The sequence below is a fragment of the Mizuhopecten yessoensis genome, unplaced genomic scaffold (assembly GCF_002113885.1).
Source record: "Mizuhopecten yessoensis strain PY_sf001 unplaced genomic scaffold, ASM211388v2 scaffold1779, whole genome shotgun sequence".
Classification (NCBI taxonomy): domain Eukaryota; kingdom Metazoa; phylum Mollusca; class Bivalvia; order Pectinida; family Pectinidae; genus Mizuhopecten; species Mizuhopecten yessoensis.
In genome coordinates, this window is record NW_018404217.1 from 104,671 (window position 1) to 127,869 (window position 23,199).

The following is a 23,199-nucleotide window of genomic DNA, read 5'->3' on the forward strand; positions in this document are numbered from 1 at the left end:
ATTGGAGTCGTCTGCCTGCTGCCGGATTGCCAACAGCATCCCTCAAGGAACACGGCCAGACTTTCTCACGGCAAGTGATCGAGGTGTTGTAACTTGAAAGTCTATTTTAAAACATGAGAACTTAATACGACCCTTAAACGCTAAATATACGCAACTTTCACTGTCATATTATATATATCGTGCATCTTGTGACAACATTATACAGTATCCCCCTCATCCCCCCTTCCCGACCCGTTCTTATGTTTACAAAATGACATATATCTGACAAAACATGTATTGATAAAATATTAATATTGTCATCAAATGTAGATACATTATTAATCTGGCTTAAGTAATTCCAGTTGTGCTTACTTTCTTGCCCCCTCCCCCTCCCCAATGATAGCAACTGGCAGGCACACTGCTATCAAAACAGACAAATGAGATAATGGTACTGTATCTAAGAAGCATCCGCGATTTCGTACTCATATCGGCAGAAAACTGTTGAAATTACGGATGACTGTCATCAACATTTATACAATCTACTAATGGAAACAAAAAAAACTAGCAACTTAAAACTACTTTTAAACATATGTTTCCGTGTGTCTATTTTGATTTAGTGTTCGAAGAAAGATAACTCGAATACAATAAAAAGAAATTCTCTACAGTGACCTGCAAGAACAAAAGCTTCGTTTGGAATGAAAAAACATCTTTAATAGTCTAATCAATTATCAAGACAACTTTTTTAAATTTCACATTTTTAATTGATTTTTCAAGATGTCAAATTGATCGAATTCATGTATTTTTTTAAAATTATTTATTATATTTATTTAGTTATAATAAAGAATCTGTTATTTTTTTCTTTTCTGCAGCTTTATATCGGTTTTGGTTGATGGTAAGTTATTTCTCAATTTGTTCTGTTTAAAATTGGTGAAAATTGGAAGTTCATTGCATTACAACGTTTACGTTTTATTAAAAACACTGTTTATCAATATAAGAATGTCTCCTTGGCTATTCGGAATTGGAAAAAAATCGGCAAGGAGATGTGGCATCATTTGCATACGATCTTTTCGTACGTTTGTCAAACTACAAAAAAAGACCACTTCATGAATGAAATGTATCACCGTTTTTTCAGGTATGGGCTCATTTTGAGCAAGATAAAAAGTGTTCTTTTAATCGGTGATTATTTCTCATGTTTCCGGACAAACTTCCGGTAATTTTTGTGTCAGTTTACAGACGATGGCCAAACGTCTAAAATATCATTGTGTTGTGTCCAGCAGGTCAAGTAGTTACAAGATATAGCTTGATAAAATGGCTGCGCAGAAATACATAACGCGCGGAAACTGATGACTAGACGATATATTTTGCAGAAAGAGGTGAAGAGATACGGACGTATTAGTTCAGAGTGACCAATGGACCCAGGAAATGGCAGATTTCAATAGCCATGGAAATATAGAGAGGGGAAAGGAATCTAGTGGTAATACTTATACTATATAGTATGGAGTGCTCTGTAATTGATCAAACTTTTCTATAAACACCACTAATTGATTTTTTTTAGAATGGACTGCTTACAGAGGTGTGGTTCTTATTATGATACAGTGTCAAATTTAGTAGTAGGGGCATATATGAGTTATGTTACAAGACTCGTTGCAATATTTTAACCTCACTGGCATTTGTTCCTCAAATTAATTTGCAAGTATATATTATCAGTACATTAAATATGGGTATTAAAGGTATGTTTTCTTTTATTTAAGAATCTGTAGATTGTTATTTTGAAATCATATTCTGAATTTCTTATCCCAACCCTGACAAGTGAAATTTCAACAATTTTCTTTTTTGTTGCAGAAGTGAAGACTGATGTGAAACTTCTGCTGGAATGTCTCCAATATCAAGCTGACAACTCTGCAGCTACTAAACAAGCCCTTTTTACGTTGGCCTCCATCTTTTCTAACTATGGTATTGTTATTAATGTCATATTGTTATACTTATAATACTGATTTAGTGGATAATGGGTGAGCACACTTTGTGTGTCTGTTCGATATCTCGAGTAATTTTCAAGGAATTATAACTTGAAACATCATGGGAAGCTTAATTACCAGAATAGCTACTTCATGGGAAGCTTAACTACCAGATCAGCTAGGACAAGTTTGTTAACCAACATTATCTGACTATAATTTACTGAGTTATGCCCCTTTCATCAATTGCTGAATTAGATTTCGCTCAATATCTGGAGTAATTTTAAACAAATTTACTTAAACTTAATGGGAAGGTTAATGACAATAAGAGCTCAGACAAGTTCAATAACCACCATTATATTGATTCTGTGCAAAATATTATGTGTAGAAAACAAATACTTCAACTCCTGAACTTGTGTATCAATTGACCATTCATTAAAAGTGGTACCCTAAACAGGAATATTGTGTGATGAGAAGTTATTGTAACTCTTTGAACAAGCACTCTTTACTGTTGATCACTATTTGTTGGTTTATTACATTGCAGAAGGAGCAAAAGATCATTTTCGTGGCATTGGCGGCCTAAATTATGTTTTCAACATTATAACATCTACAACGAATTCGGAAGTGCAGGAATCAGCATTTTATTGTTTAGGATGCTGCATAGAAAATAATGGTATGTTTACATTTCATTTTAATAGGGCTGTGGGGCGTGGTAAAAAAAGATAACTTTGCTATATTGCTTTAAGCGACTTCTTTTATGGAACTAAGCGATGTATATCAACCATATTTGACTAGAAGCATTCCTAGGTGTCGGGGATTCAAAATTGTATAAATGGTGGGGCTGACCATTACGATTCAAAGTTGTAAAAATGGTGGGGCTGACCCCCCAGGGGGTTGAGGGGCGGGGCCAAAAAATGTTTTTTGGTTATAAAGGTTTAAGAGACTTCTCCTCTGGAACTAAGTGATGGATATCAACTATATTTTGTTTGAAGCTTCCCTAGTTGTTAGGGATTAACAATTATACAAACTGACAAGCTGACCCCATGGGCAAAGGGGTGGGGTCAGAAATAGTTTATAACTTGGCAAAGGTTGAGAATCCTACCCTATAACCACATTATACAAATACTGAGTATAAAGAGATGAATGCACATATAGTTCCAGTATGACCCTGGGGTCTGGCCCCACCCTTGGAGACTTAGTCCCTGGGTCATAACTTTGAAACAGTTGAGATCCCCACCCTAAAACTATATATACGATTGCTGGGCATTAAGAGACGAACACAATCATGATATTAGCTTTGACCCTTGGATCTGGCCACAACCCTAGGCCTAGGGACCTAGTTTCTAAGTCATAACTAGGAAACAGTTGAGATCCCCGACCTATAACTATATATACAATTGCTGAGTATAAAGACTTAAAAGAGATGAATGCACATATGCTTCCAGGATTGCCCTGGGGTCGGCCACACCCTTGGAGACTTAGTCCATGGGTCATAACTTTGAAACGATTGAGATCCCAACCCCAAAACTATATAAACAAATGCTGGGCATAAAGAGGCAAATGCAGTCATGATATTAGAATTGATCCTGAGGTCTGGCAACAACCCTAGGGACCTAGTTTCTGAGTCATAACTTGGAAACAGTTGAGGTCTCTACAACATAACAATACATACAATTGCTTGGCATGAAAAATATAATACAGATATGCTTCAAGAATTAGGCCCTATCCCTTGGATCTGCTTAGATATCCAGGTGAGCGATACATGCCCTCTGGGCCTCTTGTTTGAACTTTATTGAAATAGTTTATATACATAAACTCTACTTTTAATTACACATTTTAAAAGCTAGTCTCAATATATATATATCAAACTAAGAACCAGTGTAGTACTGTATATTTTGTGTGTTGCTTGGTTGTAGTCTTCTGCCAAAAGTGCCTCACCTCTTCCGGTGTGTTTGAATACCTCCATGGAATCCTGTCAAATACACAATGTCCCACAAGGCTCAAACAAACAGCAACTTTCTTCCTTCTCAACCTTGTTTCCAACAATGGTAAGTATATACACACATTGACTATACTCTGAAATATAGCTGTATTCAGTGTAAGTCTCAAATGATGCATGTGGTACATGTACATTCTTGATTTTCTGATGATATTTTGTATAAAATTGAGTAATTTTCTACTAATGATTTATTACTGGTAGCATGAACAGTCTTCAGCTATCAATAAATGTCTTATGGGGCTCATTATGATGTGATATATATTTCAGCTGAACTGATATCTGTTTGAATTTATTGTCAGGTCAAGGACAAGCATTGGTGAGGACTTCAAGATGTTTATCAGATTTGTTGCAACTCTTACGGTAAACAAAACAAAATTATTTAGTCTTATTATGAATTTCATATGGCATGTCACATTTATGTAAGCCAATAGTGCAAAAATAGGCCTGCAGTCAGGATAACCCAACATATAGTGTCACATGCTCAAATAACTAGAATGTATTTGAATAGGTCACTTGTATAAAAAATAGCATTCACTGTGACATCACATGTAACATTATGGTGATCTCATGTATGTGAAAGGTTTAAGTTGTGTTACTTTTCGGTGGGTTTTTTTCTGTCTGCACTTGACAAATTGTATCCGTATAGTTCATTCATGAAATATTTTTAGATATAAATGGAAACTTGTTTGTGATACATGTACAGCTAAAATTGACTTTGTGGTTCATGTACAATTTGAACTGTCATAAGTTAACACACTCTAATAGAATAAAAACCACTGCATCAGTGCTTCCCTCCTTAATTTTACATCAACCTACAATTTAGCTGTCCCTAGATGAATTTTGAATATATTGCACTACATGTATTTGTATTAAAATTAGGAAGATATAGCTCTTTTTGTCGGGTGGTGCAGTGGATAGTGCACTTGCCTTTCACCAATGCGGCTGGGGTTCGATTCCCTGATCGGATGTGAAGAGGTATGGGGTCACCTGCCCGACCACATGGGTTTTCTCAGGGTACTCCGGTTTCCTCCCAAACAAAGACCCTCTGCGCGCTAAAATCCGGGCCAATAAGAGTGATTAATATAAGTTGAATAACTTGTTTCATAATTGTTGTAAAATAAATAAATTTGTCTTCATTTTGGGAAGATAAAGCACTTTTTTGCTAGGGGAAGCAGCATGCATGGCTTCAACTGTAGGTGAAGAAAATATATCACTGAAGATATACAACAACTATTACAGGTTGCACCTTTTCATTTGTCTATACTACAGTATTAACAGGAGTCAACTTTATCTTCCATGATGTTTAGAACATTGTAATTCCTGTGTTTGAGTAGGCAATACAATTGAGTACTTTGAATTTGTTTAATTAAAACACCTTGATGTACAATATTGTATTCTTTTTATGAAATATTGATTTGCAGTAAAACTTTTCCAAAGACCGAAGTGTTTAACAGACAGGAATCTACCGAGTCTTGGTTTGAAGATGTAGGGATGACCAGTTTGGAGTTGTGGTCAAGTGTTGCTAGCACACTCTGCATGTGTGTCAATAATCCACGCAACGGTACCTTTTTTCAACTTTTTGTGGACCGTTTTTAGCTCATCAGGTCTGAAGGACCGAGGTGAGCTTATGCCATATTGTGGCGTCCATTGTCTGTCTGTCGTCCGTCGTCTGTAGAACTATGCACTGGATATCAATTAATGGCAGGCGGGGATTCAAAATCAACCATATTTGACTGGAAGCATCCCTAGGTAGTGGAGATTCAAAATTGTACAAATGATGGGGCTGACCCCCAGGGGACTGAGGGGTGGGGCCAAAAGGGGGCAATTTGGCTTTATTGCTACAAACGACTTCTTCTGTAGAACTATGCACTGGATATCAATTAATGGCAGGCGGGGATTCAAAATTGTACAAAATTGTGGGGCTGACCCCTAAGGGGATTGAGGGGCGGGGCCAAAAAGGGTTATTTGGCTATATATTGCTTTAAGCAATTTCTCTGGAACAAAAAGATGGATATCAACCGTATTTGACTTGAAGCATGCCTATATAGGTAGTGGGGATTCAAAATTGTACAAATGGTGGGGCTAACCCTACAGGGGGCTGAGGGGCTGGCCAAAAGTGGGCAATTTGGCCATATTGCTATAAACGACTTCTTCTGTACAACTTTGCACTGGATATCAATCATATTTGGTCAGAAGCATTCATGGGAGGTGGGGATTCAAAAATGTACAAATAGTGGGGCTCACCCTCCAGGGGGCTGAGGTGCGGGGCCAAAGAGGGTTATTTAGCCATATTGCTTTAAGCGACTTTTTCTCTAGAACCAAGAGATGTATATCAACCATATTTGACTTGAAGCATATCCCTAGGTAGTGGGGATTCAAAATTGTACAAATGGTGGGGCTAACCCTACAGGGGGCTGAGGGGCTGGCCAAAAGTGGGCAATTTGGCCATATTGCTATAAACGACTTCTTCTGTACAACTTTGCACTGGATATCAATCATATTTGGTCAGAAGCATTCATGGGAGGTGGGGATTCAAAAATGTACAAATAGTGGGGCTCACCCCTAAGGGGGCTGAGGTGCGGGGCCAAAAAGGGTTATTTAGCCATATTGCTTTAAGCGACTTCTTCTCTAGAACCAAGAGATGTATATAACCATATTTGACTTGAAGCATATCCCTAGGTAGTGGGGATTCAAAATTGTACAAATGGTGGGTTTGAAGCTCCCAGGGGCTGAGAGGCGGGGCCAAAAGTGGGCAATTTGGCCATATTGCTACAAACGACTTCTTCTGTAGAACTTTGCACTGGATATCAATCATATTTAGTCGGAAGCATTCATGGGAGGCGGGATTCAAAATTGTACAAATGGTGGGGCTGACCCCAAGGGCTAAGGGTTGGGGTAAAAAAAAGTTTATTACTTGGAAATAGTTGAGATCCCCACCGTATAACCACATATACAATTGCTAAGTATAAAGAGAAGAATGCACATATGCTTCCAGGATGGCCCTGGGGTATGGCCCCACCCTTGGTGACATAGTCCCTGGGTCATAACTTTGAAACAGTTGAGATACCCACCCCAAAACTATATATAGAAAGTCTGGGCATAAAGAGACGAATGCAGTCATGATATTAGAATAGACCATTGGATCCTAACGAACCCCTAGGGACCTATAAGTTACTGAGTCACAGCTTGGAGACAGTTGAGATCCCCACCCTATAACCATACATAAAATTGTTGAGTATAAAGAGAGGAATACATATACGCCTTCCAAGATGGCCCCAGGGTCTGCCACACCCTTGGAAACTTAACCCCTGGGTCATAACTTTGAAACGGTTGAGATCCCCACCCCAAAACTATATATACAAATGCTAGGCATAAAGAGACGAATGAAGTAATGATATTAGAATTGATCCTGGGGTCTGGCCACAACCCTAGGGACCTAGTTCCTGTCATAACTTGGAAACAGTTGAGATCCCCACCCTATAACCATACAAAAAATTGCTGGGCATGAAAAATCTAATACAGATATTCTACAAGGTTTATGGCCTTGGGGTCTGGCCCATTCCCTTGGATCTCTTTTGGCGAATATTTTACCATGATTGCTTAGATATCCAGGTGAGCGTTACAGGCCCTCTGTGCCTCTTGTTTACATTGACTTGTCTATTTTGATTTCCTCCCTCAAACTTAAGTCTTTTCCTTTCCATTTAAATAACTCTGAAAACAATATTTTGAAAAAAAAATGAAATGAATTTTACTCAAACGTAACTTTAACAGTTCTTAATGGATGAAAAGAATTTGAAATCTGCTAATATGAAGTGTGCTTAAATGTTTAGCATCAACTGATGGTTTACAAATGACTATAGACAGCTAATCTATAGAAGTAATTTTGCATCATTTGTTTGAATATTGAAATATTTCTTTATTGTTTTCTTTTAAAGATGAGAACCAGGGCCGATGTGGACTTGAGCTGGGGTTTATGTTCAGCCTCATACAGCACTGTGACAACCCCTCTGTTCTACGACCTCTCTTATCCCTTGTGGGATTCTCTGTTGCAAGCAATGGTAGGACACAACTATTTAGAGACCCAAATTAACTACCTTATACATTTACTCATCTTAACTACAGGAAATATCTACATGGATTTGCAATAACTATGTACATGTATACACTAGGAGAATTATTATGATGAAGTTAATAATTTGAATTACATTGTATTCACTTCACTCCATTTGCTATACTGTCCATTTAATGTAAATTTTCATTAAGGATTCACTCTGCAGCAAATTTGAAAAGGTTGGACATTGATAACATTAAGGTATGGTTTCTTTATAGCTCGCAATCAGGACCAAGTCCGGCAGTGTGGTGGACTCTTGGTCCTCATTGCCCGGCTCAAGGTCGCCTTGGACTTGGCTTTGTGTCAGAACTCGGAGACCGACTCTCGCACGGAACATATAAACCTTGCAGTTACTATTGCAAGAACCATAGATTCTTGTATACTTGACAATGGTTGGTGTATTTTGTATATATATAAGTGTAATTATGTCTCTCATTGTATCATGCTCTACATTGTATTACATTATATCAATATATTCAAAATGATTGAAAAAAGGGTTCTTTATGAGTTCTTTATGTGGTATGATGATAGCTCTATATATAAAATGCAGATGCACAAGCAACTACAAAAACAACAGCATGTAATATTGGTTTTAATGTAGAGAATAACTGGAAATTCAAGTGTCATTTGTCAGAATGGTGTGGCATGTATTGATATGAATAAAGTATCCTGAAATCATAATTATTTTCAGCATGAAATGTACTTTCCACTGAATTACTGATACCTGTTACAAAAAGTGAAGCAAAATTATTGAACTACTGTATAGCGCTTTAAGTTTGCTGGGTCAATATTTTGTGGTTTCGTATTCAGTACATATTCGCAGGGGTTAAAATTTGCTGTGCGCCCGAATCCCATGTGTCATGCAAATTATTTTGTGTGTCAACATTTAAGGATTAAACTTCGAAATACAGGTAAACCTTTTAAAAACACTGATCCTGAGTGTTGGCATCCGTCAGTGACTTCACTCGAAAATGAAATGTGTATGTATCTTGGTAGCAGTAAACTCATCAATTATTCACCTACTGTGTACACATGAATATGTTGTGGCCACTTATATGCAAGTGTTGTTTTATCATGGACTGCCCAGTTGTCTGGTGATAATCTGATTTGAGGCGATCATTTAAGGTTGCATAACAGCATTGGGTTATAAGTAGTTTCAACATGTTGTGATAAGGTCTGTAAAAGTGGCTAACATTTTCGATAATTTACCTGGTGTTTAGAATTTGCGGATATTAGTCAAAGCGCAAATATAGCGAAATTAAAACCCCTGCAAAATATAACCACATTACAGTACTTATAATATAAATAGTTGTCAGTCGCCGACTTTCTTTTAAAAGACTCCAATAGGCTCCAACATCTATCTGTTATAGGAAATGAAAGTAAATCTTTTTAAAATCTCATCCTTATATGTATGGGTACTTGACAACTTTCAACATGCATCACTGCCAATTTTGACAAAATTTGACAAATGATCCCTCACACTTTAACCAAAAATGACCAGACTGCCATTACATGCTGGGAAAAACAAAATAAAAATAAAAGTGAATTTCCATGTACACTTTTTGTCAATGCAAATTTCAGCTGAGAATGCGGAAGATTTGGGAAAAGGTGATGCAATACCATCATTGCTAGAATTACTGCTATTGGGATCCCTGAGGCAGGAGGACAAGCTTCAAGTGGTGCTGACACTGGGACATATGCTGGAACTGTCCTGTAAGTAGAATAAGAAAGATATCAACTTTCATTAAGAGATGGACAATATGTATTTTTGCTGTAATCTCTTCCTTAGACAGTTTTTGCTCTCAATATATACTTTTCTACCCAAGTGGCTTATATATATAAAAAAAATGTGATGTATCTAATGGATTTTGGGAATAATGGTTTATAAAGTCAGGACAGTTTGTGTCTCATAGGGGGGAAATGCCTATACATTTGTATAAAACAGCAATATTTGTATTTTGTAGCATTTTCTTCAGAGTGGTAAATATATTTCATTATATCATCAGATCATATAGAGCATAATGCCCTATATGAACCTGCAGACAGAAAATATTATATGTACTAGGCAAATGCAGTGATTTTCAAGTTGTTCTGTATTTTAATAAATATATATATATATGGAAGTTGAAATATACAATAAGTTCATTCTATAATTATATCAAGAGAATTATGAATATGTTAATACATGTACCCATTTTTTTTTTCTATTGATCTGTTCAAAATCATCCCTGTCATTCATTAAACTCTGTGGATGGATTATATTCTGACCGGGGATTGCATACAACTCTTATGGTTGTACACCCTAACGCTTCATAGCAATAATTGAAAGATGGACAAAATCAATATACTACCTAGAAATTCTTCTGTTTGCAAAACTTTATGAAGGATGAATAATTTTTACGATACTTTGTAAATGGTTGCGTCATGACTAGAAGGTCTCATTGATAAGTGTAACTCACGTCAGGTCTATATCTCCATGATCAAGGTGACAGCAAGATGTATAGGTATATGTATCATGACTAGATAAATCTACTTTTGTTTTCAATATGATACATTTTGGAAATGAAGGTTGTATAAACACATAATATTGTTTTTCTGGATTATAATTTAGTTCTGAATCACAGAATATTATTTACGGGGTTAATGAAACTTCATAGATATGTGTATCATGATGACAGTGTGTCAAACGTATACGTTGCTTTATATTTGATGACATTTTCTGCCCAGGTGAGAACAGGATTAAGATTGATGCAGTCACTGGCCTTCCAGATCTAGTTAAGCTTCTCACAGACTCTGAAGATGAAGAATTCTCAAAGGCTGTTAAATATCTTCTTCAAATGTGTGTTGCCAAAAGTATGTAAGATTGAATGAAATTTTTCATCGATGACAATATTCATAAGAATCTATTTATATGACATCTTAGATTAATTTCTACTTTGATCATTTCTATCTCAATATTACAATGCTTGTTTTGACATAAAATTCTTTAAAAGCAAAAATATATATCGGGAAATATTTCAATAACTAAAATCTCTCTTTATTTTGCTGTGAAGATTTCTGATGACCTCAAGATTGTTTTTTTTAGATGAAAAGAATTTTCTGGAATCAAAGGAAGAAGATCTTGATGCTGCCAGGAGGTAACCATTTTGAGGAGAACAAGTTTATGTTATCCACCAATTACAGTCTGATGGTCAGAGGGTGTCATTATTTTTGTTGGAATTTTTTTTACGACTCCTTTACATTTTATGAGAGTATTGGTTTAGGGTTTGTTTAATTAAGTCATTCAGACAATTGTAATATAGATATACCATAAGGACCAAAGTAATGTTTTCTCTGAACATCACTAGTTTGGCATCAATTTTGGGCTCCAGTGAAGGGAATCGGCATTGTCTTTGCTTCAGTCTATATGCAAACTATATTTGGTACATTTAAGGGTAATGGCTGCCTGATATTTGCTTGATGGAAGAGTTAATGAATTTAACATTTCTAAAAACAATATAACTTTAGCCAATTGAATATAAAACATTTCACTTGCAAAAACAATGGGATAATTATGATGTTTGTTTGGCATCTTGTGTCATTGCAAAACAACTTATAAATTAGTCATGATGAAGAGTCTGTCTTGTCAAGATATAGACACCATGTGGAAAGGATATACTTACAAACATATTTATGTGATTTACTGAAAACCGATTTGAATAGATATAGTGTATAACTGTTGGTCTTAATTCCAGAGAAAATGGAAAGAAAATGTTGCTGAAAATTGATGAAATAAGTGAAAGATTGAAAGTAATTGAAAAAGAAGCTGAAGAAAAAAGCTTGGCCTTACAGCAAACTGGACAAGGAAAAGAACCTGTTAAGGAGAGAGGCTGTGGTATTCTTTCTGCAACACCATACAAGAACAATCTCCTTTTTCAATTACAACAGGTAAATACATTTTCATTCTATAAAGCTGCCCCTGACCAATGTGTCAGAACATCAGATCATTCATTCAGAAAATGACTGAGGTCTAATATTGCCTGTGACTGTAAAGCAGCTGTATACAGTTGTATGTTTATATTATAATATTTGGAAGCAGTCCAGGTTCTGCTACACGTATCATAAAATGTCTTCTAACTTTAACAATATCTTCACTTTGATATTCTAAAATTTCAACATTCCTGTCAAAGGTTTCATGGTGTGTAGTTATCAGGTTCATTTTGTGAAAATAAATAGCCTGGTACAGCGTATATTTAAAATGAATTATAATTATATGTTATATAATGTTGATTTTGTAATACATGTACATTTATTCTTGTTTCTTGCCCTTGAAATTGTGATATTTCTTGAGTTAAAATGGAAATTTACTTCTATCCATAGGAAAGAGAAGAGAGAAAAAGGATGGAATCTATTGCTTTTCGAATGCATGTTCCATCGCCACATGTTCAGCAGTATGGTTTAGAACCAAGGCCATGTTTGTCGGAGGAAAATTTCCCGGTCCACAGAGGAACCTTTATAGAATCTGATAGACAAAGACTGCATCATCAGTCATTGTGTTGTAGTACGCCGGATAGCTCCTGCCATAGAAAAGGTTTTGGACAAAATCCTAACATGTACTGTGTGAACAACTGCCCAGAGTATACATGTGGAAATCAGGATGTTGATTGTCATTCCTCAGCAGGGCATGGGTCCCATTTCATAGGACCTGATGGAACTGCTAGACTATGCATGCCAAATCATCAAACTACACAAGATAATTCTGGGAAAATAACATCTGTACAAGATACAAATGCAGCTTATGAACCAAAGCATCATCATGTTGATCTGAAGCTAAACATGCCTTGCAGCACTACACAAGTGAAAGCCTTCTCCCAAGATTTGACTCCATTAAAGAAGTGCATCTTAGATCATAGAGGGGACAGGAATAGTGATTGTCAGTGTCCAGAAAGATATGGGAATGAGTTGTGTTCTACTTTAAACATTGATACAGTTGAATTTAACCATGAAAATAAAGGCCCAAAAACTGTCAGAGGAATTGACCAAGTGACTGATGTTACTACAGATAACAGCCGTTGTGAGAGTGCAGGTAGGAACACTCTTGGGAAGGAACTGGCTAGCTCCAATACATATCTTAATCAAGGTCTTAAAGGATTAGAAAGAATTGATAAAGGAAAGGTATCCGAGGATCTGACCATCAATCAAATGATGGTGACATCAACCTCTGCCACAGACATACCCAAGATGTCAACCTCAAGTGATCAATTCACAGATCATGGTATGCTTAGAAATTCAACCAGTACTCCGAAGAATTCCAAGACAACTTCTTTAATTAGAAACTCAACAGACATTCACTCTCAGTATCAGAAAACCAGGACAAGTGTCTCTAGCAATGTGTCTACTGACAGGTGTTCATTGAACAACTCAAGTACTAGTAATGAACACAACTCTTCTGTGAAAAAGTCATGTAATCTCACAAAAAGGGATGATGTGTTTGTCAAACCGAAACCTCCTACAGTGGCTGGTTGCTATCAAACACCAGTACGGCGCCCTTCCAATACAAGAATGACCCGATCGCTGGGTAGCAAAGACAGGCCAAATATGTCGGTCAAGTTGGGAGTTTCATTGCATTCAAAATCAACTATTGCAGATTCATATCCTGATTCTGACTGCAGCTCTGTTCTAGATACAAATTCAGAATTTGATTTAGATTTAGTGAAGACTGCCAAGAAAAACAGATTAAATCAAACTGTAATTCAAAGGAATTCTTTTTCACAAAATATATGCTATAGTGTGACTCCAATAAAACGGAAGTCACTACCTATCAAAGAACTTCAGAGAGAGAACGACAGGACTAGAATACGAGAGGACCGACCAAATGTGGGGAGTACGCCATGCAGTGTAAAATCTATTGATAGGATGACAGATCATTTCCATGATGAGAACTACTGTGAAAATTACTCTGACACATTTTCCAGTGTTGAAGGTAATGATTTGGCTATAGAATATGTTACAATGTAATACACATATGCTTGAAGGTTAAGGTTGCATATATACATATATTTGTGGTAAGACCACTTAATTGTTAGCTCACCTGGCCTGAAGGACCAAGTTAGCTTATACAGTGGCGCAGCGTCCGTCGTCAACTTCTCCTTTAAACAACTTCTACAAAAACTAAAAGGCTTATAGCTATGATATTTGGCTGGTAGTTTCCTTGGATGGAGCCAAACAAAGTTTGGGAACAAATATGATCTTGACCCACTTTCAAGATCACAAGCGTCAAATATGTCTAAAACTCCAAACAACTTCTTCTTTAAACCAAAAGGCCAAGAGTCATGACATTTTACTAGTAGATTCCTTGGAAAGAGCCTAGCAAATTTTGCAAACAAAAATGACCTTGAGCCACTTTCAAGGTCACAGAAGTCAAATATGTTTATGTAAAAATTCATATAACTTATTTTGAGAAATGTAATACAGTCATGATATTTGGCTGGTAAATTTCTTTGAACAAGGTTGAATTTTATTTACAAAACTTATTCTGAAGAACTGAAAGGCCTAGAGTCATGAAGTTAGGATGTTTGCTAGCTTTGATAGAGCTCAACAAAGTTTTCCAGCAAAATGACCTTGAGCTATTTTTGAGGTTACAGGGATCAACTATGTCAAAAACTTCAAACAACTTCTGCTGAAGAATCAATACACTTGTTTAAAGTGTATGGTTTTTTAAATTACAATAACAAATTTCAGGTGAGCTATTAATTAAGGCCCCAGGATGATAACTTGTTAAAATAGCTACACTGACACTGAAGTGTATTTCAAAGTGGTATTTGTGTTGTCTCGGTGCCTGTGGACTAAACATTTCATTTATTTATACATTTTCTTGGCATTAATGTTACAATGTATGTACAGTGTACAGTAGTAGCACATCTAGAAGCCAAATGTTAGCAGGCCAAAGGCTTATACCATTTCCAGCCTTCTTATAACTGAAGACATTTTGATGAAATTTACACAGAATATTCATCCACATGACATTTTTTTACTTTTTTTAAAAATTCATATGTATACATTTTTAGCCCACCATCATCTGATGGCGGGATATTCAAATCGCCCTGCGTCCGTGGTCTGTCCGTCGGTCATCAATTGATGTCCTTAAAAACTTCTTGTTATCGCTATTTCTCAGGAAGGTAACCAGAGGGATCTTTCTCAAATTTTACATGTAGGTTTCCCATGGTACCTATTTGTGCATATTTACTTTAGAGACTGATCAGATAAACAAAAAGGCCGACAGGCAGCCATTAATTTGACATTGAAAGTTTTTTTTTTTAATTTCTCAGGAAGTACTGGATTAATCTTTCTCATAATCATATGTAGGTTTCCCTTGGTCTGCAGTTGTGCATGTTTAATTTTAAGAGTGATCATAAAAACAAAAAGGAAGAACTAAACAAATCTTTCTCAAATTGCAATGATCAGTTCTATTTCTTTCACATTAAGTACTGTACTAGTAAATATGTGAAATGACAAACTCACTTGGAAGGTGTCTTTTATACACAGCAGGATTAAGTTTTGATCAAATGTTACCTCATGGTGCTGTTACTGTTAACATGACTCTATCAAAGAGATAAGAGAAAAGAAGAGAATAGATCAAGCTGACAGATGGTACAATGGTGGGCGCCAAGATACCTCTGAGATCTCTTGTTTATTTAGACAGTGCTTTTCATGACCGCAAGAACCTTTCAAAGAATTATTAGATGTCTTGTGGAATAAAAATTGTACATGATACACTTATGAATGTAGCTGAAACATATTGTAGGGGTTGAAATATTGAAGATTTTGCTGTTTCATTTGAAGGATTTTTTTTTTTTACAGATGATGATTCTGACATTGAAAACTTAGAAAATTCTCGAGAAGAGAATTTGGTTTGCCTTGATAATCAGAAATTATCTGCAGAGTTGGGAGCCTCTAAATGTCCAGGTGATTATAACAAACAGAACAGAGCTAGCTATAGGCTTGCTGACTGGAGAAATGACACCTATGTGATTATAAATATATAAATCTTTAAGTACTTATATGGCTCACCCCAAAAACTGTCTTTTGCATTCTGTACTCTGCAACAGACTGAATTATTGACCTGTGATTGTGTTCATTCAGGTTGTACTATCTGGCTCAGCTCACCATCAAACAAGAAAAGGATGGTGATGAACAGCAGAACCTATAATCTACTGTTGGAGACCAGCTTGTACACATGCGAGAATCACAAAGCTATACGAGATAGTGAGAGGAAATTCATCCAGCAGACGAGGAAGAACTCTTCTTCACTTTACAAAAACAGAAGGCTCTTACCTTCCATTTCTTCATGTCATAAAGAAGATTTACAATACACAAAGAAAACCATGTCTGTGTATGACTTCATGTCCAGTGAATCAGATAGAGATGACAGGGTATGTAATATTTTTCAGGGTTAGACACTAACTTTTTATGCTTGGTAGTCAATAGGTCTAGACGAATAGATTATTTACTAGTCGTTTGTCAATGTAGCTATATAGCCCAAGATTTCCTGAAGGAAACATCGCGATCTACAGCACAAAATATAAAAAGTAATCGACTGTATCTATAGGGGGCTTAAAATAACATCTGCCATAAAAATATGGTAAAGGTTTTCGGTAAAATTTTAAATGCAATATATCTTATTCTAAGCTGTTTTCTAAATTTTAAAAAGGAAAATTCTTATTTTATAATAATATTTTTTACAAGTCCAAAGGATCAGTTAGGTTAGGTGATTCACTAGTCCTTGCTGAAATCTACCAGTCTAGGACTAGCAGACTATAGTGTTAGTGTCAATTGACCCCTGTTTTTATAAAACAGTTTCCCGATATCAAAACAGTCATTTGTACAGTTTTTGTACAGTTCATGTGCTTCGTGCACGGTATAGATTAATAACGCAATATAATGTACCTTTAACATTATATCCATAAGAAAGTTAAGATTGATAACTCTATTAATGATGGGTTTCAGAGGGCAAAAGTTCTTGTGTTCAATTGCAAAGAAGTAGCTGACTGTGTGCTTGTAATTCCTTCTCAATCCTCCACCTTCTATGAGTTACCATTTTTTGACAGGTCACACCTCCACATTCATCAACTTCCTGCAAGTACAACCTGGCAACTTTGAGGAATATGGTATCACGTCGCAATAGGATCCCTTATGCACAGGAGGAAGTGGACAACATCATTAAGGGTGTGGCACAGCTTGGTACCCGTTGGAACCAGATACTTGTGACTTTCAAGTTCCACCCCACCAGGACTGCCACTGACCTCAGAGACAAATACAAACGACTGGTGGTAAGAAATAGAATATTTGTATTAGGTGGTCGGGTGGTGCAGTGGATAGCACACTTGCCTTTCACCAAGGAGGCCGGGGTTCGATTCCCTGATCGGACGTGAAAAGGTATGGGGTCACTTGCCTGACCACGTGGGTTTTCTCCGGGTACTCCGTTTTCCTCTACATTAAGACCCCATGTGCGCTAACATCCGGGCCAACAAGAGTGATTATATATATATAGTTGAAACAGCTTTTTTCATAGTTGTTATAGAAAATATATTAAAAAAATAACTTGAAGTTTCATATTATATTATAATATTTGTACAAAATGTGCAATAATGTATCTTATGCGTAGGGTTTACATCCTTAATAACTGAAGGATTGAGACAAAAAATAATTACTTCCTTTCTATAACAGTGTTAATAATGGATAATATCAACCAAATTGCCGAGAGACAAAGATCCCACATGTATTCGTTTCTATCAAGTAATCACTTCTCAGTGTATTATCACCCTTCTGACTGAAAGTCTATACTTGGATCAAAGGCCAGTTCATTATCTTGCTACACATTGACTCAAGATTTTATTAAAAAGGTTATATATATATGTTTTTACATGTATGTTATTTGAAACTACATTGATGATGTGCCCCATTCCAACTCTGTAAAATGTTTATGCATATCATAATTATTTTCTGTCTGCAGACCTCACAAACAGATATTCAGGAAGAAACTATATCATCTGTCAGTAACAAGAATAGAAAGAAAAGAGGCAGCAAACTATTCTCTATGTGTGAGGAGCGGCGTCTTATAAGGGGAGTAAAGAAGTATGGCTACAATTGGAAGTCCATTCTCAACTCCTACAGCTTCTCAAAGGGACGTAATTCTCAGGATCTCCGCAACAGGTGGAGGAGCATGCACAAGAAAGTAACACACGTGTGATTCTCTTTTTGTTGATTCCAGAATCATTAGGACTAAGTGGCAAACCAATTCAAACAGGGTTTCAGATAATATCCAAAAGAACTTACTTTCAAATGTATTATTGTGTATGGTTGATCCACAAACAGATAGATTAGATTACCATTGTTTCAAAAGCATATGTGGAATTGACAAAGTCATGTCTAAAAGCTGAGAAGCATCCACAAAAGCATGACTTTATACAATTGAGTACAGTATAAATTAAATGAGGAAGGTTGCAACACGTGCATTTACCGAGAATAGTAACTAGGTTATGTATATAAGAGGAAAATTGTTACAGGGTGACATATGAGATTTAATGGTTGTATACCATGATACCATTATACATGTTTTATTCTGCCCGGTATAAAATATCAACAAAGAGGTTACTTTTAGAGTATTGTTTATTTATTTCTTCAATTGTTACAAATGTACATGTATCTATAAATTCATGTACTGTTCATCATTGAAAGTCTGTGATATATTCTGTTCTATTGTTAAATCATTAGCTTGAAATTTAATCATATATTTCAAAATAAGTAAGGAAGTTTAAATTACTGGTGAATCGAAGATTTTGTATACAATTGTGTTGAATTAACCATTTATTGTGATTGTGTTTAATACCAGAAGCCTACATCAACATTGTTGCTTATAGTTGTCCCCCTTGTATCAAAGGTTTTAATATGTCTTTCTTCAACTCGCCTTGTCTGATTAAGGATCAAAGTGAGCTTACTTTATGCCTAACCATGGCATCTGGGTTTTTTTCCATTAACAAATGGATTGTCTCAGAATTTAACCAATTTGGTTGGAATAAATCCATAGTTGATGGAGTCAATAAATTACAATTGTACAAAATGACCACTTCATGGAGGTAGAGCTTAAAAGATGTAATCTGACCTATTGCATTAAGCAACTTCTACTCTGGATTGATATGATAGATATAATATAAACTATATTTTGTTGGAACGGTCTTTTAAGTGGTAAATTTTCAAAAATATGCAAACCCATGGAGGACTAGGGCTGACCTCTCAGGATTTAGAAGTGGGGCAAGAAAGGGTCAAGTTGGCTATATCGATCACTGTAAACAACTTCTTCTTATGGAATGAGGGATTGGGGCTAATGGAAGCACACTTATGCAGGTGCAAATGACTCAAAAATATACAAATAAAAGGGCTTACCCCACAGGGGGCTGAAGTGGCAGGCAAAAAGAATGATTACTTAGAAATGGTTGAGATCCGGTCGATCCCCACCCTACTAATGTAGAACCACAAAATATGGTTAAACTCCTGGAGTTTCCAGTTACTCGGTTAGGTCAGCCCCAAAGAAACATATATCTTTGTGTTTTCTAATTCGTTTGTATCGGAGTATCTGAGGTATTTCTGTTGAGTCCTGGTATATTCATGATCACAATTATCAGTTCAAACAAAGTACATGACTTTAAGTCCCTGAAAAGTATTCTACCAATACTTTTGTTATTTTAAAAAGTTTGATAGTGAAATAATATATTTTTACGTTGAATATATACAATCTATACATTGTATGTACTTTGGGATTGTTTTGGTTATTAATTTATTTATCATCATAACAATGAAACTTGCCTTAAATTAAGGTATTTGATGGGTCAATAGAACGACAGCAATTGAGTAAAATATTTCTACATCATTCATCAGTACATGTACTTTTCTACATATTTCAATGAACTATTTGTGTCAGTTACATAAAAATGGAAGATCTAAATATATGTATATGAATTGTGATCTATGATTTGTTTCAAAAGAAAAACTTGTTTATGTTGTTTCTTTTGTTTGTTTAATAAACCGTTATTTGTCAATTTTTTTATGAGGGGCTTCATTATATTGAGATTGCTAAGTCAGTAGTTTTATAACATTGACCAGCTGATATTGAATATCAACTGAGCAAGTACTATACTAGATTATCTTATATAGCACTTGTTATAAAGCACATGATCAATATTCAGTATTTATTTCAAAAGAAAAGTTATATTTTGACTAAAGGATCATTATACATTAAATCACTAATAAAAAGTTATTTACAATAAATAAATACATATTGTTTCATACGAGAGACATATGTAAAAGAAATATTTGTCCCCTTTTTAAAAAAAACACCATGACATTCATATGGCCTCCCATCAGTCACTTTGCAGACAAGGTTCTCTTTATGGATGGAGTTCATCCAAACTTTTGGTAGGCTTCCATAATTACAATTCTCAGACGAGGTTTGAAGATTATGGAATCCGTGCATATTTCATAATTGACAGGGATTCCTCAATTCTGATAAGCTAATGTATATATCAGATTATAATGTCCCTAGAAATTGATAGATTTCAGTCAAACTTGGTTTATTCTTGAATAAGGATTTTCTCGGGTCTCATTTAACAAGGCATCGCAAGTGATACAAATCCCCTCCCATTCACACATTGTGACATATGTAAGAGGAAATGAATTCGCTAGAGCGATGAATACAAGTTTTTTTTCTAAAAATTGGGTAAAAAAGACCTTGACCTTCAACGCAGAAAGCCCAAAGGAGAAGTTGTTCAAGGCATTGCCATACCAAATACTTGAATGAAGTTTCATAAAATGTCATTGAGGAATGAAGACGATAGAGCGATTACAAATTGTTTTTTTTTTATAAAAATAGTAAGTGACCTTGACCTTTAACGAAGTAACCTGAAGCGCAAATTTGTTCAAGATATTGTCATACTAAAAACTGGTATCAAATTTCATGAAATTCCATTTAGTAATGAAGTCAGTGGAGCGATGACAAAGTTTTTTTTCAAAATGGTAAAAGTGACCTTGACCTTTAACGCAGTAACCTGAATTGGGAATTGCTGAAGGTATTGTCATACCAAACAATTGTATCAAGTTTCATGAATTCTGTTGAGGAATGAAGTCCGTAGAGCGATGACATAGTTTTTCTAAAAATAGTAAGAGTGACCGTCATTGACCTTAAACATAGAAACCGGAAATGCAAAAAACTTGTCCAAGGCATTCCGTGCCAAACACTTGCATGAAGTTTCACAAAATTCCGTTCAGTAATGAAGTCGCTTTCTATAAAAAGTAACAGTGACATTGACCTTCAACATAGAAAGCCGAACACTTGCATGAAGTTTCATGAAATTCCGTTGAGGAATGAAGTCACTAGAGTGATGGCAAAGTGTTTTCTAAAAATAGTAACAGTGACCTTCAACATAAAAACCCGACACGCAACTTGTTCAAGGCATTGCTATTTTATCAAGTTTTATGAAATGAAGTTGCTAGAGTGATGACAAAGTGTTTTCTAAAAATAGTTAAAGTGACCTTGACCTTCAATATAGAAACCCGAAACGCAAACTTGTTCAAGGTATTGTCATACTGAACACTTGTATGAAGTTTCATGAAATTCCGTTGAGGAATGAAGTAGTTAGGTCGATGACAAAGAGTGTAACATACGTACATTCGCACATTCGTTGGGAGGGGATAATATTGAGCAGAATCGGTGTATACTTTAGTAGTTCAAGGCTCTCCCTCATTTCTGATTTGTTGTCCCGGTCCATTTTTTAATGGATTTTCTTTTGTTCAAAATTACACTTTCACCATATCTGACGTGCATTTGTATGATGCCAATGCTCAGGTCAAGTTTGAAGTTGGAATAATCATGTGCATTTTAATGAGGTAATTTTATGATCACTTTCCTGTTTTATTGGTCTGTATAGTTTCTTGGGGTGAAGGCCTACTAAGTTAAATGCATTACCTTGCCTTACACTCAACACCAATACGTTCGAAAGAGTTAAAAATTCAAACAACATCTTCTCGAAAACTATAACACCTAGAGCAATGATAATTGACCCAAGATAATATTTGCCATGGTGAAAGGCTTCCAGCTTATTCAAAAGCTATCGTCTTCAGATGTGCTGAAACTTGGCTTAAAACAATTCAATGTTGCTTGTATCCTGCATTGGTGAAGAGCAATCACATTTTTCAAATAAATACCCCTGACAAGCAAATCTTAAGCCAGCTTCTTTTGGACCACTATGCCAAAATAATGACATTTGGCCTGCAGCTTGCTTGGATAAAGAGCTATCAAATGCGTTCAAATTGATGACTTTGGGATACATTCACTGTCACGGCAGATGTATTGAAAATGATTTCTGCAAATATTTTGCCAACACCTTTAATATCTGATAAGCTAAACAGGCATCTCAGAACGATTGCTTCATATAAAACGTCATCGATGATTACCATTATCCACGAAATCCAAAGTTTTCAGTCTCGATACTCGTACCTTTCTGCATTCCTGGAACATGTTAAGACAAAATCAAATCAAGTAGACAAGTATGATCACGGTCTTTGACGAAAATCAAAGGAATCGTGCGACACTGCAACGGTAAAATTGACAGGCTGTGAAGTTGGGAGTAGCTCAGTTGTACTCTTCAAATGACAGCTAGGTATTGGCAGGTTTTATACCTGAAACCAATGAAATAGCTGATTGTGAACCTTTGATTTTGTCATGACATTTTCCGGGGTGTTGAGAAGATACTTGTATCGAGACCGGATTTCCGAAGATGGATTATAATTACTGTGTTATTAAGTGAATACACCCATGACTCATTACATTACAGCCTGTTCATACACATACAGAAAATTTACGACATTATATCATATACTGTGCGTGTACTGTGTATAATGACACTGTAATGCATTGCGACATTGTAGCGTCATCAAATGGTTTAAGCATTCAGATTGTCTATGGATACCAACTTAAATCAGTTCAATATTTACATATTTACCATTATATGGCATTGCCACTATATAACTATAACCTGACATTCAGATTGCATTCATGTAGGCTATGAATGCCATTTAGCCGATTCGGTTTACGTCAACCTTATTAGGACGTCATAATTGTTAGGTTG

At 35.8% G+C, this 23,199-nt stretch overlaps 1 protein-coding gene across 2 annotated transcripts; it reads left to right on the forward strand.

Moving 5' to 3' along the window:
- LOC110440778 lies at positions 1 to 20,065 on the forward strand. 2 transcript variants are annotated; one of them, XM_021483918.1, is made up of 19 exons: positions 1 to 83; positions 849 to 871; positions 1,347 to 1,453; positions 1,822 to 1,932; positions 2,476 to 2,604; positions 3,848 to 3,979; positions 4,230 to 4,290; positions 5,352 to 5,491; positions 7,866 to 7,988; positions 8,260 to 8,433; positions 9,623 to 9,754; positions 10,769 to 10,894; positions 11,127 to 11,178; positions 11,776 to 11,968; positions 12,401 to 14,003; positions 15,881 to 15,985; positions 16,163 to 16,452; positions 17,128 to 17,349; positions 18,033 to 20,065. In XM_021483918.1, the coding sequence occupies exons 3-19, from the start codon at positions 1,402 to 1,404 to the stop codon at positions 18,267 to 18,269; spliced, it is 3,882 nt and encodes a 1,293-aa protein (XP_021339593.1). In that variant the 5' UTR covers positions 1 to 83; positions 849 to 871; positions 1,347 to 1,401; the 3' UTR covers positions 18,270 to 20,065. The 2 variants fall into 2 exon arrangements, with proteins under 2 accessions (XP_021339593.1, XP_021339598.1); XM_021483923.1 differs by lacking the exons at positions 1 to 83; positions 849 to 871; positions 1,347 to 1,453; positions 1,822 to 1,932; positions 2,476 to 2,604 and having other exon boundaries at positions 3,897 to 3,979; positions 4,198 to 4,290.
- The last annotated feature ends 3,134 nt before the right edge of the window (positions 20,066 to 23,199 follow it).